Raw genomic sequence first — 16407 nt, 5'->3', positions numbered from 1 at the left:
CAGGAAAACCAACTTGCACTGCTTGGGTGGCAGGCCTACCACATTTGGGGAAACTGTGGAAGAAAAGAAGGAATTCAGCCCAGCCCGATGGCGTCTGGAGCCCTCCAGGCCAAGGGGCCCAGCGAGGTCATCCCTGCTCAGGCTGCCCCTGACACCCGCGGCACATCCCAGGGTGACACCAAACTCACAGGTCAAAGATCAGGTAGTGGTGTCCCTCCTCCGAGATGCTGTCATGGAGTCGGACTGTGGGGGGGCAGAGGCAGCCGGTTACACCAGGACACACTGCTATCCCCACCTCCCGTCCTCTCACCCCTCCTACCACCGACATCCTGGTTTCCCAGACAGTCAGTGAGCACAAACTGGGTGTCGGTACTCTGACAAATGACGCGAGTAAGAGCTCAACACAAGTACGCCCAGGCCTCATGCATTACTGAAACAAGACTGGGCTTAAAGGCTAAATAAAGACACCTGTTTTGGTCAGAGTCTGGTCCCCTCCCCTCTCCAACCCTCAGTTTTGTAGCTGGGCAGGCCGGAGTCATAGAACTAGCCTGTGGCTCCAATCTGCCACTTCCTTGCTGTGTGACTTCAGGCAAGTTGCTAGGTCCTTCTGAACCTCTCTTTTTTTGCCTGAACAATGAGAATGAAACTTCTGGACTTGTAGGTTTGTTGTGAGAGTTCCATGAGGCACACAGTTGGCGCTCACTCAGTGCTGGCCTGGAGCTAATATCCCTGCTCTGCTCCCAGGTCTGAGGAGATAACAGAGAGTGGAGGCTGGAGGCAGGAGTGACAAGGTCCCTGAGTTGTGGCATGCAGAGAAACTGCCATCTCCTCACATCTCATTTACCAAGAACAGAGGCAAAGCTCCCAGGAGTCCAACATTACCCACTGAGCTTTTGCAAGGAAAGGCCCCGAGCCCTGGGGCTGACTCTGGGGGCCCACACCCCATCAGCCAAGGGCAAGGGCAAGTTCTCACAGGACGGGCTCACATCCTTCCCTGAACCCCAACCTCAAAATGTTCACGGAGTGGGGTGCTCCTGCTGGCTCAGTGAATTATGATCCATCCACACAATGGAAAATGACACAGCTGTTAAAATAATGCAGCAGTTATGGATCCAAATTATGTTGTTTGGTGAAAAAGCCAAGTGCAAAACAGTATGTGTAGTAGTTTTTAAAAAGGATGTATTTAAGTTTATATATGGCATAGGTCTCTCTGCAAGAATACAGAAAAGCCGGCATTGGGGGTGCCTTTAGGGAAGGGAAGTGAGGGAGCTGGGTCATGGGGGGAGACTCACTTTTCACTGTGACCCCTACTGCCACCAGAATTTTTGTCATGTGCATGTATTTCTGACTCAGTAGTACTGAGTCCCTGAGTTGTTCATGGCTCTCATATTTGCACAGAAAATATGCAGAGTGGACTGAAAGGTGGCCATCGCATACCCCAGAGTGAATGACTTATAGGCAGGGGGATGCGGACCAGAGATGGAGCATGAAGGGGATACAAATTCAAATGAAATTTTAAAACATTTTAAAATGATGACACATATTTATAAATAATAACTGAAAGATGTTTTAAACATATTTTAAAGTACAATCTTAAGAACACATATAATATAGTGCTGCTTTAATTTCTTATCAATATTTTCTTTTATTTTATTTTTGAGACAGAGTCTTGCTTTTTTGCCCAAGCTAGAGTGAGTGCTGTGGCATCAGCCTAGCTCACAGCAACCTCAAACTCCTAGGCTCAAGTGATCCTCCTGCCTCAGCCTCCTGAGTAGCTGTGACTACAGGTGCAAACCACCATGCCCGGGTAATTTTTTGTTTCTGTTTTTGGTTAACTTGCTAATGTTTTCTATTTTTTAGTAGAGACGGGGTCTCACTCTTGCTCAGGCTGGTCTCAAACTCCTGACCTCAAACGATCCTCCTGTCTCGGCCTCCCGGAGTGCTAGGATTACAGGCATGAGCCACGGACCCCGGCCTCAACATTTTATTATAAAAAGTTTCAGACGTACAGTTAAGGGAGCACCTGTACACCCACCACCTAGAATCTAGATTCTATCATGAATGTTTTCCTGTACTTGCTTTACTACATTCCTATCCATTCCATTAATTTATTTATGGAATAAATAAATTTATTTTATTTGTCCATTAATTTATTTGAAATTTTACTGCATTTCAGAATAAAAGCAGGCAAGCTTAATTTGTAAAATGTATATATGTATTTAACTGTATTTTTTGTGTGTAAAATCTGGCAATACATCTATGCCCTGCCCACATCCCTTTAGTAAGCTGGTGCCTCCATCCCCCAGCTGCTGGGAGTGTTGGCTGCTAAGGGCACCCCTGCCTCCCTGTCTCAGGCTCTGCTCCTGGGAAACCTGACCTGAGACGGTGTGTTCAGGTGTACAGTACTTGAGAAGGTGCATACATATCATATGCAAGCAAGTATCATAAAATGTCAGCTCTAGGTCTGCAGTCCCCAACCCCTGGGCCACAGACGGGTACTGGTCCGTGGCCTGTTAGGAACTGGGCCGCAGAGCTCCGCCATCCTGCCCTGACCCCACCATGGAAAAATTGTCTTCCATGAAAGTTAGGAACGGGCAGGGGGAAGGGGCGCACAGCAGCAGGCGAGCTGCAGCGAGAAGGAAGCTTCATCTCTGTCTACAGCCGCTCCCCATTGCTGACATCACCACCCGAGCTCCACCCCCGCCCAGCGTCCATGGGAAAACTGTCTTCCATGAAAACTGTCCCCGATGTCAGAAAGGTTGAGGACCGCTGCTCTAGGTGGTGAGGTTGTAGGAGATACTTTTAAAAAAGTATTTGTCTTCTCATTTATCTATAATAAACTTGCATCATTAGTGTATCAAGGTAAAGTTTTGGTAAAGATCCTTTCCTCTCCCCGTCTCCCCCCAAGTGGTCTCCTGGAGACTGGACTCCTTCCTGTCCACTCCGGGGGGCTGCGTGAGGTCTGTACCTTCCCTTTCGTGCATTGAGAAGCTCTGGGCAGCCAGACTCATCTCAGAAAGGGCTTTCAGAACCAGGTCAACAACCTTTGAAAGGAGCCCCAAGAAGACTGGGGTCCCAGATCCACCCTCTGACCAGAGACCCCAGCCCCTTTGGAGAAGGTCCTCAGGGCTCAGGGCAATGTCCAGAATTGAGGGAGGTGTCCTCCAGAGCTGACTGTCACTTGGATGTGCCTTTGTGCTGATCATAAAAGGCTGCTCCTCTGAGCAGCCAGGTGAGGGGCACACGGGCTGGATTTGTGCCCCCACTTAGGCAGTGCACCACCTGTGCCACAGTACTGGTGTCAGCTTCAGTTCCTGAGTGAAAGCAAATCACACCTCGAAGCCGAGGAGACAGGACTGTATTTCAGTGCTGCGTTCGTACACGAAACCTCCCCTCCGGTCTATGGCGGCTGCCCTGAGGAACGACTCAGCCCAAGGCGAAAGGCAGGATTCAAGGGCCATAGGCTCTAGTAACAATCCTGCCTCCTGGCGGGGTGACTGGCATGTCTGTGCCCATTGAATTATGCTGTCACTTTTGACTTTTTAAAATATTGTCATAGAACAAACAAATCTGTAACCTAGTTTTCATTTATGTAGCTGGATTCATGAATTTCTGACATTCCTGTGGTATTTCCAACAGTCACGATTTTTGTCTTGGAGGTTGAAAAATAGTACTGTTTCCTTATCCGCGTGTGCCCCTGACAGCACACTCATGGTGTCCACTTGGGAAGCTAAATAGAATGAGAACTTGGGCCCTGGAGTCAGACTTGCTGAGTTCGCCTCCCAGATCCACCTCTTATTAGCTGTGTTACTATGGGCAAATGACCTAACCTCTCTGAACCTCCATTCCTAACAGTGCCGCTAATACCGTTGGACTGGTGTGCATAATTATGATGACACTTCTCGTAAAGAACCTAGCACAGTGCCTGGCACTAGGAAAAGCTCAGTAAATGACCATATTGTCATCTTCATCATTGACCAACCACATTTACCTTCTCCACCCCAAATCAACCACTAAATTCTCAGGTTGTCCCTAGCACAGCCCAAGTCCCCTGCACCCTGGGGTGGCCTTCTGGGGTCTGCCCCATCTGCAGGTGGTGATGGTTCAGAGAGCAGGTATTGTCCTCCCAAGCAGGATCTGGGAGGTTAATGCTTTGTGCACGGTGCAGTCGGACTGACCTGTGCTGAGCCAGGGACCTCCCTGACCTGGGCCCCTTGGGGCTGGGCGGTGGCCACACATAGGCAGCAACCAGTGATCTTCTCTGGATCCACCAAGCAAGCTGAATAGGACTCAGACTGGTTTCTCTAGGAATAAACTCACCTCTCAGGTTCGACACTCACATCTGCACCTCTTTGCACTTCTTTGGGAAGATTACAACGTGCTTTGAGATGAGATGCTTGGAGGACCCAGAAGGTGCACCCTCCCAGGACCCTTCCAGCCCAGGCAATAGCTCAAAGTTCTTCCAAGAGTGTCCCTGTGCTGGATGCTCATCTTTGATGTCCTGTTCACTGTGTGTCAACTAGCCCACCCCACCCCCACCCCCACCCACGCTCCATCCTCATTTCTCCCCCACTTTCTCAGAGCCTAGCAGACGCCTTGGCACGTGATGCGTCCACCATGCACTTGACATCAGGTGAATGAATGAAGGAAGGTGATGATGATGGTGATGAAGATGATAAGCTACCATTTGTGAGCTTTTACCACACGCCAGGCTTTGTGCCAAGTGCTTTACTTGCACTGTCACCTTGAACCCTCCCAACAGTCCAAGAAGGTGGGTACTGTGATTATCCCCACTTCACAGAGGAGGATACTGAGGTTCAGAGAGGTTCATAGCCTGCTTGAGCTCAGACACCTAGTAAATAGCAGAGCTGGGATTGAAACCTGGTGTGTCTGACTGCAAAACCCATTCTCTTAACCACCATGGTATACATAGTGTTTCAGTGAGGACTAAAAATCCTGATGGCTCGGAGAAAAAACAATCTTACAGAGTTTCAGGCAAGGGTATGTCTTCAGGTAAGGTTGTTCTACAGGAAGGTGCAGATTGGGGAAAATGGGGGCAGCTTAATGGTGATAAAGCACTTGCCTCGGGACTGCCATTGTGCTATGCTCTCTTTTATCGTCACAGTCCCATGAAGTAGGTATCGCTTCCACTTTCCAGATAAAGCTAAGCTCCAGAGTGGTTAAGCAACATGTCCAGGGTCACACAGCATTTAAGCAGCAAACCCAGGATTTGAGCTGTAGTCTGTCAGCTCGAGAACCCATAACTGTCTGTTCCCCACTATAGCTGGCAATGAGGGGGAGAGGGAGGCACAAACAGGAGGAGGCAATGTTGACCTGAGACAGCTGCGACTATGCAGCAGCAACACACACACACACACACACACACACACACACACACAAACACTCTCCCCGCCTCCTTCCTCTGGCGCTGACAGTCTTTAAGAACCATGGAATTTTACAGTCAGAGATCACTCACAAACCCCTGCACCATACACTGGGGGAGTTAGAGGCCCGGGGTTGGCAGAAACTGCCCAAGGCCACATCAAAAGGACATTAGCAGGGCAGGGACCAGGGTTCAAGCAGGGTTCCTCCCTGCCAGCCTCCTCGCTGCCTCTTCTCTGATGCTGGCCCTGGAGCCTCTGGCTGCTGTTTGTGCAGGGAAGGGGAGGTGCCTTTTGGGTATAAATAGCAGATGGAGATGCTTCTCTCCGGCAGGAGAGTTAACCCTTGGGGCCCTGGGCATGGAGAGAGGTTTCCCTCCCAAGTGAGAAGGCATGGTGGCTGGCGGAGTGGGAATAGTCCTTAGACCACCTAGACCTCCTCCTCCTCCAGCCTTGGCATGGCTTCGGAGCATGCTAGAACTGCAAAATCTGAGACCACTGAGTCAGAGCCTACCTTTTCACAGGTGCCCAAGTGATTAAAGAAAGAGAGCCCTCTCTTTGTGAAGATGGGGAAAAGTGTCCCAGAGAGGGTAATGCTCCTGCCCAGTGTCACACAGCCATTCCCCGCAAACCCGCACTTCCTCCCGTCATGACTCTGGACCCCGACAGGCAGGGATCAGCCCCCCAGTTGTACTGGGGGGTGGGAGGGGAGGTCAGTGAGGTGCTGTTTCAGGACCTGGCCCAGCCCAGCATGGGCCCAGCCTGTGCTCCCTCCGCCCCTGGGGCAGGCTGAGTTGGAGCTGGTCTCAGGGGGCTGGGGAGGTGGGCACAGGCTGGCTGAGCACGGGGGTGGGTTTGGGGAATGGGCCACACCGGCCAAGGCCAAGCTTCCCCCTCCCCCCAGCCCCACCCCGGCCGGCCTATTTTCATCTCTCGCAGAGCTTTAGGAGTTTTCCTGAAACAGCTTTTCCGAAGGAGGCTGCCGGCAGTGTGGGATGGGAGGAAGGGCCCTTTCTTCACCTTCCCCCGAAACAAGCTGGCTCTGAGGAATGTGGAAACCATTAAAGACGCCCCCTTTCCCATCTCTACTGCCTCCACCCCTGAGAAGAGAGCAGCTGCTCTCCACCCCACCCCCAAACACCCACGGGCCAGGATGGGCAGGGAGCGGGCCGGCCTGCACCCCCGCGTGTCCCCAGGGCTCACCGATGTTGGGGTGCTTCAGCAGGCGGCAGATGCGGGCTTCACGCTCCAGCTTCTGATGGTCTGAAACACAGACGCTCAGGTGAGTTCCAGGTAAGGGAGGAAGCTCCGCCCTCGTCTCACCCTTCTCACTGCTGCTAATTAGCTCTGCCTCCCAGGGCAGCCCTCGGGGGCTGGAGAAGCTCACCCCTTGGCCAGGGACTCAGCCCTCCAGGAAGCCAGGGGGACACAGTGGAAAGAGGGGGAGGCCTGCGTTTCAGTGACTCAGGTACATCCCTGCCCCTCTCGGGGCCACTGTTTCCAGGGCTCTCAAAGGAGAGGCATCTCCAAACCCCTTCCTGTGTAAGGCCCAAGCTCCACGCAGCCCAGCGCTCCCCCCAGGTCTGGCGAGAAAAACAATCACACATGCATTTCTCCCAGCTTGGAATATTCCCTCTTCCGCCCACCTGTCATTCACTAACCATCATTCACTCCTGCCTGTCCTTTGATGTCCCCAGCCCCTGGCGGCCTGCCCTGACCGCCAGGTGGGCAGGGGCCTCTCTTCTGTGCTCTCAGGGCCCCCAGACAACAAGTTCCACTCTGTGTCATGGACATCTAGATCCTTGAGGGCAGGGACTTGGTCTCTGTTGTACCCCTGGAAGCTACCTGAATGCTTGACACTTAGGAGGTGCTCAAGAAATAATTGAATGAAGGAACAAATGATTGAATGAATGCACCTTTCTAATGGAGTGACTATTCTTTCCAGAAGACCTGAATTAATTCCCAGGAGCCTCTTTCCTTTTAGAGGACTCTGGGACCAAGAACACAGAGAGCCCCAAACAATCTGCAGGGGAGAACTTGTGTGTGGCAGCCACAGGGCTGACACAGCGCCCTCTCTCTCCTTCCGGGACTTCCACCCGGATCACCCAGGGGGTCCCCACATGCCTGGGAGATAGGCCTTGCTCAGGATCTGCCACCTGTGACCTCTGACCCTCAGGCTGCTGGGAACAGTCAGACCCACGACCTCACTCAGTACCCCCGACACCCCTGGGCTGCGGCATCATCATTCTCCCCATTTTATAGATGAGGAGACTGCAGCCTGAGCAAGTGGAGGCCTTGGTGGAGGGCAGAGTGGGAACTGAAAATGCATTTCCCAATTCCCTTTTTGGTGCTTTCCTCACAATTTGGTAGTTGATGCCTTAATTTAAAAAAAAAAAAAAAGTAAAAAAAGAAACCACTAACACGTGCAGAATATTTACTCTGTGCCGGGCACTGTGCAGAGTGCTTTAGATGCCTTTTAAGCCCTCACAATGAACATTTTAGGGAGATGCCGTCATTTTTCTGGCTTTACAGAGGAGGAAACAGGTTCGGAGAGGTTAAGTACCTGCCCAGAGTCACTCCCATGGTGAGTGGTGGAGCCACGCTTTGCACCCAGGCAGTCAGACTCCAGAGCAGGGCTTTAAACCCTGTGCTGTGCTGTTCTCCACACCCGGACTCATAACCTCCACCTCCACCTGAGCCCAGTGCCCGAATGGGAACCTCAAGGCCTACGGACGGGACCCCACGTGGACACTCAGAGGCGAGCCAGGACTAGGAGCCTGGTCTCTGAGTGGCCCCTGGAGGGTGATGAGGACGGAGAGAGTCCCAGCCCTTGCCTCCAGGCACCCAGTTCCACTTTCCCCTGCCCCCTCCACTGGAGCAATCACTGGCCGTCCTCTAAGGGAGGCAGAAGCCAAGATCAATACTGAAAGGTGGCTTTTCCATAAGCAAAGCAATTAAGTCCAATTCTGTTTCCATGGGCTCAATTCCCCAGCTGAAGACTGGCTGCAGGCTCGGGAAGGGGAGCATTCCTTTGATTCCCCTCCCCCCATATCCTCCAGGGCAGAGGATACGGGCTTCCGGAGAGGGGGACTGGCCTGGCTGGGCCCTCAGTAGGAAAGGCTGGGCCCCCTACCCCCGCCCCATCCCACACCATCCCACCCCCAAAGAACCAGAACCCAGACAGGTCAAGTTCAGCCCTGGGAGAAGTGGAAGGGGCCTCCTGGCCTCGGCTACACGTTCCAGGGCCCAGGGGCCCAAATTTGGAATTTGGCTGTTTTCTCACTGTGAAGTTACCCAGGTACCGACACGACTGATAAAAGAAAACGTTGATTGCACTTTGAGCTTGTGTCTGGTTACCAGTCCTCACTGCTGGAAACGCTAGGAACTGACAGTTTTTATAAATCTTTTCATTATCTTGTACATAGTACGATTGCCCTGTGTTGTAACTTTCACTGTGAAAAGTATTAATTTGTTGAATGTAAACATATACAGTGTACAATAATTTCTGTAACTGTTTGCAATGTTCCCATTTTCTCATACACAGAGAACCTCATGACATATAGGGACCCTGTTTCTTTTGATCTCTGCGGCCTTGCTCTGTTATGAAGATGGGGAAACTGAGGCCCGATGTTAAAAGAGCAGCCCCTCCATCAAAATCACTAGTCAGGTTGGCCGAGCCTTATTAGAACTCAGAGCTCCAAGGCCCCAGCTCTGGGACAATGCCCCCAATACTCCCCCAATTGTCTATGCAGCTGAGGAGTTGATTTTAAGATGTAAATTAGCTCTTATTCCCTGGCTTCCAACTCTCCAACAGCTTCCCAATGTGCTTATGATACGACCCAGACCCCTTCGGTACAGCCAGCAACCTGTCCTGGGTCCTGCCTCACCTCAGCCATGCAGCTCCAGCCACGCGGGCCTCCTCTCTGGCCTCCAGCAAGCGGAGCTCCTGCTCACCTCAGGGCCTTTGCACCTGCTGTACCCTCTACCCAGAAGGCTCTTCCCTGGGTCTTCTCACACTGCCTCCTCCTCATCAGGCCAGTCCCAGCATGTCCCCTCCCGGGGGAGCTTCCCTGGCTGCCTTTGGTAAGCGTGTCCCTCCTGCCTCACCGCTTCCCCCTTACACCATCTTATGTTCTTCATCACACTTGTCAATACCGAAAACTGCCCACCTGATTTTCATGTTTCGTGTTCTTTTCAGTGTCACTCCCTAGAAAACAGGCACAACGAGAGCAAGATCTTGTCTGCTGGTCACTGCCACGTCCCCAGGGCCTGGCACAGAGCTGCTAGGCAGCTTGTCCCAGGCCCCTGAGCGAACAAGTAGCAGAGCTGAGATTTCAGTCTATGTGTATAATTACTATACTCTGTTGCTTCCCATCCTAATAATTAATTAATTGCTGAATCAATCCATCCAGCTCGGCAGAGTTGCACACGTTGAGAGGTCTGAGGGAAGCCAGAAGCCTCCGGCCTCTAGTCTGGGCACCTGAGAGGGTTGCCCTAATGCCCACGATGACATCTTCTCCCTCCCCGCTGGACGGTTGGATCACCTCCAGGGGATTGGGGTCAGGGGCACAGCCCCGCCCAGAGCTCAGCAGGCAGGGGTGAGTGGACACTCTGGGGCAAGGTCCCTGGGGCCAGACAGTCACTGCAGGACAGCGCAGGGCCCAGGAGGAAGTGCACGCCACGCAGACACCTTGCAGAGACCTGAATGTAGCTCGGGTGCAGGCTGGATGAGCCATGCTTCCCATGCGGGGCCCTGAGACCAGCCACCAGAGAACTGAGCAAGTGACCCCTCCATGCCTGAGTGGACAGTGCAGCTTGCAGAGGTCACAGGACCCAGGCCATTGCCTCTGGCTGGCTGTACCAGCTGTGTGGCCAGTGTGCCCTAACATGTTAACCCTGTGTGTGCCCTGGCGGGAGTGAGCCTGAGCCCGTATTAGCTATTGCCTCTGCCCACAGGATTCTAAGAACGCGGGCGCTGGGGCCTCACCTGCTGAACCCAACCCTGGGGCTGGAACTCAGGCAGCTGCATTTTTAAAAAAAAGCTCCTGAGGGGATTTGGCAGGGATTGGGACAGGCAAAATTTTAACTTTTTGTTTCATTTCTTTATGGTTTCTTTGAATTGTTTATACTATGAGCTTTTTTAAAAGACTGGTTTAAAAATATAGATAAAAATATCTCCTGGGTTTGGGAACCACTCGCTAGAAGAGGCTGCAACTCAGGGTGGGCAAAGGGAGCCACCGCTCCCTGGGAGGGGTGGACAGAGGCCCCGGGGGGGCGCAGCCCCTGCTGGGAGCTGCTGGGAAGTCACCCAGGAGTGCCAGCAGGAGACGGTTAGAGTGTGTTGCCAAATATTCAGCATTAACCCCCTCCCCCCGCCCCCAAGGCACCATGAGTGGCAAACAAAGAATCCTGCTAAAAGAAGCTCTGCTCCTCCTCTCCTGCAAGGGAGAAAAGCAGCTGGCAGTTGGCAGACTTTTCCGGAAGGTTCCCTGATAATCTCCCCACCCCAGCCCTCCACACTTACCTAGGCCTGGGCCAACTTCCTTCCAGAAGGTCAAAGGCTCAACAAATTGCCAAAGAGAGGGGGCTTGGGTGGTTACAGCCTGGCATATCCCAGGGTCTACACTGTCCCAGGGATGCTTGGTCACCTCCCAAAACAGGAGCAATGGCCCTTACACTTCCCCTGGTTTGGTGAACTAGCCGGAGATCTCAGCATCCAGGGAGGACCTCGGTTCTGACCCTCCCTCCCCTTGGGGCAACCTCAACCCATCACCCCCAAGTCATGACTCTAGTCCTGTCCAGCTATATCTCAGGGATTGGGACATCTCGCTTAATCACTAGAGACGAAAAGCTCAGAGAGGTTACCAGATCACCACTAGTCACACAGCAATAACAAGACAGATCCAGGCCCCCGAGTAGGAGGCAGCACTCCTGCCAGCCTTCCTGCCCACCCTGGCCCCCTGCCCTGGCTCTGGACCTTGCACAGGTCTGGCCTTTTCACACTGACAGGGTGACACAGGAGGGCCCTGGGCCTCCAGAGACCCCTACCTTACCCCCAGCCACCCCCTCTGCCCTCTGCCCCACCTCTTTTCCCTGCAAGACACGGGGGGAGGTTGGTAACTAGGAGGAAGTGCTGAGCTCCCAGCAACACCGAGCCGAGATGAAAGGCAGCAACATGCAGTCCAACACAGGGCCTGCGGGGAGGCCTGCGGGGAACAGCATGATCATGTACCAGCCGCCGCGCAGGACCTCTGTGAACCCACACCTGCTGGGCCCTGGCCCAGACACAGCAGCGGCCTGACAAACACCTGGACACTGTGCCGGCCCCTCAATAGCATCCCCCATGCCACACAAGCCAGGGGCTACATGGCCCACACCTGCACCCACCTCGCCCAACAGACTTCCCGCCACCACCGGGCAGTGCCCAGGGAAGCTTCCGCACTGTTTCACTTGGGATCAGGGTCTTTGACAATAACCCTCCCCCACACATTGACCGTGGTCACCACCACCATTACCGTCCTAAACACAGGCTAATGGCAAGAAGCACGTCTCCTGGGAGGGCTTCCGAAGCCTTAATGTCCATATAAATCACCCCCAGGCGTCTTATTAAAATGCAGATTCAGAGCCTTGAGGTCTGTACCGGGGCTCAGGCTGCATTTCTAACAAGCCCCCGTGATGCGGATGCCCTGGTCCAGGACCATTTCCAAGATCCCAGGGCAATGGTTCCCAAACCTGTGTGCCAAGTAGAACTACCTGGGCATCTTTCCCAAAACCCAGGTCACACCCCAGACCTACTATTTAGGGAGCAGAGCGCGCTGGTGTGGCTGAAGCGAGCACACCTGGAGTCCGCCGGACGCTCCCTGCACACCAAGCGCCAGGCGCTGTCCTAGGTGCTGGGCCTGCAGCAGCCCGTGCTCTGGGAGCTCCCGGTCCAAAGGGAGCCGGATGCTAAACAAGGAACTAGCCAGCAGACAGGATGAGTCGAGGCCAGGGACAGCCACGAGGGAAAGAAACAGTAATGACAGAGAGAAAATGGGGGAGGTCCCTCAGATTTACAGGGTCGGGGAAGCCTCTCAAAGGATGTGACTTTGAGCCAAGACCTGAAGGCTGACAAATGGCCGCCCGTGCGAGGAGCCCGGCTGGGGCATTCAGGCAGAGCAGATGGCAAGAGGAGGTCTGGAGGGCAGAGGTGACAGAGGTGGCAGGAGAGCAGGGAAAGGAGGCCCCGTCTGGCGCCTTAGCCTTCACCTGTAGGGGCAGAGGGCTTGGCCTGTCTGGGAAAGGCTGTGGGCTCCGGCCTCGATTCCCTGAGAAAGATAAAAGGGAGTTTCTGCTCATGACACCCTCAGGAAGCAGAGCCCTGCCATCAGCATTACCCGGTGGCACAGGCCCGGGGCCTGACTCCAAGTCAAGCAGCAGAGGGAGGGCTGAAGGCAGGGAGAGCGCCCGAGGGCAGGACAGAGGGCAGGCACCTACCCCTGGCTGAGAGCTTCTTGGTGTTGATGATCTTGGCAGCGTACTCCTGGCCGGCCAGCACCTTCACACACCTGCGCACCACCGAGAAGGCGCCCCTAGGAGGACAGAGAAGGCGAAGAAAGTGAGAGGGGCCCAAGGGCTGAGTCGCTAGGGGATGCAGGAGTGTGCGCAGCTGGGCCGCGCTAGGAGGGAGCCCTCCTCAGAGCCGCGCAAGCTCACACGGGCTGCTGCGGCCCTGCTCAGGGACAAGGAGACCCAGAAGACGGACCCAGAAGAGGATTGTCAGCAGCTGGCCTCATGTGAGATGCGCCTTCCAGAGTCACCAAAGTTAGGCTCACCGAGTCATAAAGCAGAATCATGTGGTATTGGAACCACAGAATCTAGGTCTCTGAAAGTTTTTAGTTTTTTATTCTTTGAGTAGGTAACACATTGACAGTATTCAAAGTTCAAAAGATACAAACGACTCCCTCCTATCCCTGTGCCCCACCTCCAAGGTCCCCTTCCCAGCGATGACCACTGCTAACCGGGTCCTTCAGTCTCTTTCTGCACAGACAGTACTGGGCCTGCGTGCTGTTCTGCATCCTCCCTTTTTCAGTAAATAATATATTGTGGAGCTGCTGCCTCCATGTCATAACGTGAAGAGCTCCTCGTTACACAGTAGCATGCAGTTGTATGGCTGTCCCATCCTTCACCCAGCCAGCCCCCACTGAGGGGCAACTGGGGTAGTTCCAATCTGTAACAGGTACAAGCACCACCACAATGACTAACCTTGTATGCGGGCATTAGAATTGCACTCCCCATGTGTGCACGTGTCTGTGGGATAAACGTCTTGAATTGGAGTTGTTTGACCAAGGGGTAGGTGTTGTTTGGCAGCTCTGACAGTAATGAGAGATTGTCCCTCTTAGAGATGGCACCAACTTACTTTCCCACTGGTATGCAAGGGGACCGGTTTCCTTTGCCCTTGTCAACACAGTGTGTTATCAAACATTTTTATATTTGCTAGTGAGACAGGTGGAAAATGGCAACCCAGTGTAGATTTAATTGGCAATTGTCATATTAAAAATGAGGCTGAGCATCTTTTCATGTTTTAAGAGGCTCTTGAGATTTTATCCTCAAAGTATTCGTGATGAGAAGAGAACTTGGGGCAAGGCCTGAAAATTTCTAAGCTCACAGGGAGAAAATGATCGTTGCCATGTGGACCGTGGTTCATTTCCCACATCATTTGATTTTTCAGGGAAAACTGGAAGTCTAGATATTGACGAGAAATTTCCCAAATTTTAAATACCGGCATGTTATTCCAAAAGAATCTGAGCATGGTATCAGTCCAAACAGAACCAGTCCGAGTGCTAGATCCAGAGGCTAGGTGCCATTTTGCATACTTTGCCACAAAGGCCATGGGGTCCAACCCCTTGGGGATCACAGAGGAGGCTCCTAGGAGTCTGACAGCAACCACGGTCACTACTATTGCCATCCTAGCCACACACTAATGTCAAGAGGAGAGTCTCCTGGGCAGGATCCCAAACTTAATGTCCACACCAATCCCCCAGGCACCTTGTGAAAAGGCAGATTCTGCTTCCTCAAGTCCGGAGCTCCATGCAGCTCAGTCTACAGTGCTCAAGGTCACACCGCAAGTTCCAGGCAGAGCCACATCCAGACCTCCGCACTCCTAGGTGCTTGACTTCCACGCCAAGTGAGCCTCCCACCCCCAGGGACACTGGGCCATGCCCAGGTTCTTGACATGGCCCCACCTGTCACATCCTCCAAACTTTGATCCCCTACCCTAAGCTTGTGGGCAGATCCAAGCCACGCAGATGAGGCTGACGGGCACGGGAGGACGCTGGCTGGCACCGAGGGGCCTGCAGGCTGGCACAGATGCCCGCTCTCCTGAGCACGGAATCACTGGCTTCTCGCCTGGGAAACTGAGAAGAAGGATGAGGAGGACTAGAGACCAGGAAATACGACCTTGCAGGAAAGCTGGAGAGGGCCAGAATTCCCGGGCAGACGGAGGGCCTCGCTCAGCAATGGATCCTCCCTGGGTGTGCCGCCTGCCTGGCTTTCTCGGGAAGAAAGCAGCAAGCCTCCAGTCACCTTCCCTGAGATACCTCCCCTGCTACAAAGCCCCTCCTGTGTGCTCCCAGGGGACCCCTGCGTAGGAAAAACGCACTTCTCTTTCGTCATTACCACAACACTTCTGCCCACCAAATATGAGGAGGTATTTTCCATACCAGCCAATTCTCCTACCCTTTAGACACCAATTCAATGTAATTATGACACCACCTAGAGTTAGTGCAGACCCCGCAGGCTGAGGGCTAAGTCCCACAAGACTGTCCCCCTACCTCAGGTGCCAATCACAAGTCGTGGGTCCCCAGGGTACCCACAATCCTGTCCAACTTGTCTAGCGACTGGGGGTTCCCACAACCCCCTCCTCAGGTTCAATCATTTTCTATGGCGGCTCACAGAATGCAGGAAAATACTTACATTTACCAGTTTTTGCACAATAAAGTCTATGATAAAGTGTACAGCTGAACAGCCAGATGAATAGGTGCACAGGGCAAGGTCTGGAAGGGTCCTGAGCAGGGGAACTTTTGTCCCCGAGGAGTTGGGGTGCACCACCCGCCTGGCCCATGGGTATGTTCACCAGCCTGGAAGCTCTCCGGGTCCTGTACTTTAGGGATCTTTACGGAGGCTCCATCACGGAGGCACGATCGACTATTAACTCAACCCCCAACCCCTCGGCCCTCCCGGAGGCTGGAGGATGGGCTGAAAGTGTCAAGTTTTTGATCATGGTTTTGTCTTTCTGGTGACCAGCACCCACACAGAGACCACCAGAAGTTGCCACATTAGGAAAAAAATACTCCAAGGGAGTTAGGAGCTTGGTGTCAGGAACTGAGTTCAAAGACCAAATATTAGAACAAAAGATGCTATTAGCACCCCTATCACCTGGAAGACTACAAGAGTTTTAGGAGCTCTGTGCCAAAACCCAGGAATGGAGACCAAATATATATTTCTTATTACAACACAATATCACAATCCTGCACCTCCACATATAGCCCAAGTTGGTGGCTGCTGGCCTACCTGTTTGTCACTCCCACCCTGACAGTGAGTTCCTGGGGCCAGGACCCTTACTTTCTCCTCTATGCCCCCAGTACCCGGGTACCCAGTGTCTGGAACCAGTAGGGCCCTGTAAGTGTTATTTGCAGGAAAAGGAGGTAGATTTAAGCAAAAGTAAGAGGAACTGAAATGAGTCAGGGGTGTTAGGAGCAGGAACAGGCATCCGAGGAAGGTAGGGGATGGCCAGTCTCTCAGGCAGGGGGATGGACCCAAAGACCTTTAGGTCCCTGCCCTGCTGGAGTCATGATTCTCTAAAGCCCTACGGGAGAAAACATGTCCAGTGGCCACATCCGGGAAAGGTTCCAGGCACTCCAGGGAGAGGAGGACAGGAAAGGGGAAGGGCTTGAGCCCCAGGGTGCAGCGGCCGGAGCTTGTCCTGTTCCCCAGCATCTAGCATGCTTGTCTGGAGCTAGAGTCCAAGTACTGTGTGCAGGGTGGG

At 53.3% G+C, this 16407-nt stretch overlaps 1 protein-coding gene across 1 annotated transcript in view; it reads right to left on the bottom strand.

Annotated features, from left to right (window-relative positions):
* The window catches only part of CAMK2A (calcium/calmodulin dependent protein kinase II alpha), a 60421-nt gene that overhangs the window by 31493 nt on the left and 12521 nt on the right, over window positions 1-16407 (bottom strand). Inside the window, exons 2-4 of the mRNA XM_045551386.1 lie at window positions 12858-12952; window positions 6585-6644; window positions 189-243 (exon numbers count right to left, since the gene is read on the bottom strand). Coding sequence (XP_045407342.1) covers window positions 189-243; window positions 6585-6644; window positions 12858-12952 — 210 coding nt within the window. The remainder of the gene's footprint in view (window positions 1-188; window positions 244-6584; window positions 6645-12857; window positions 12953-16407) is intronic.

Source organism: Lemur catta, chromosome 5 (assembly GCF_020740605.2).
Source record: "Lemur catta isolate mLemCat1 chromosome 5, mLemCat1.pri, whole genome shotgun sequence".
Classification (NCBI taxonomy): Eukaryota; Metazoa; Chordata; class Mammalia; order Primates; family Lemuridae; genus Lemur; species Lemur catta.
This window is presented reverse-complemented; position numbering and strand designations above follow the sequence as displayed.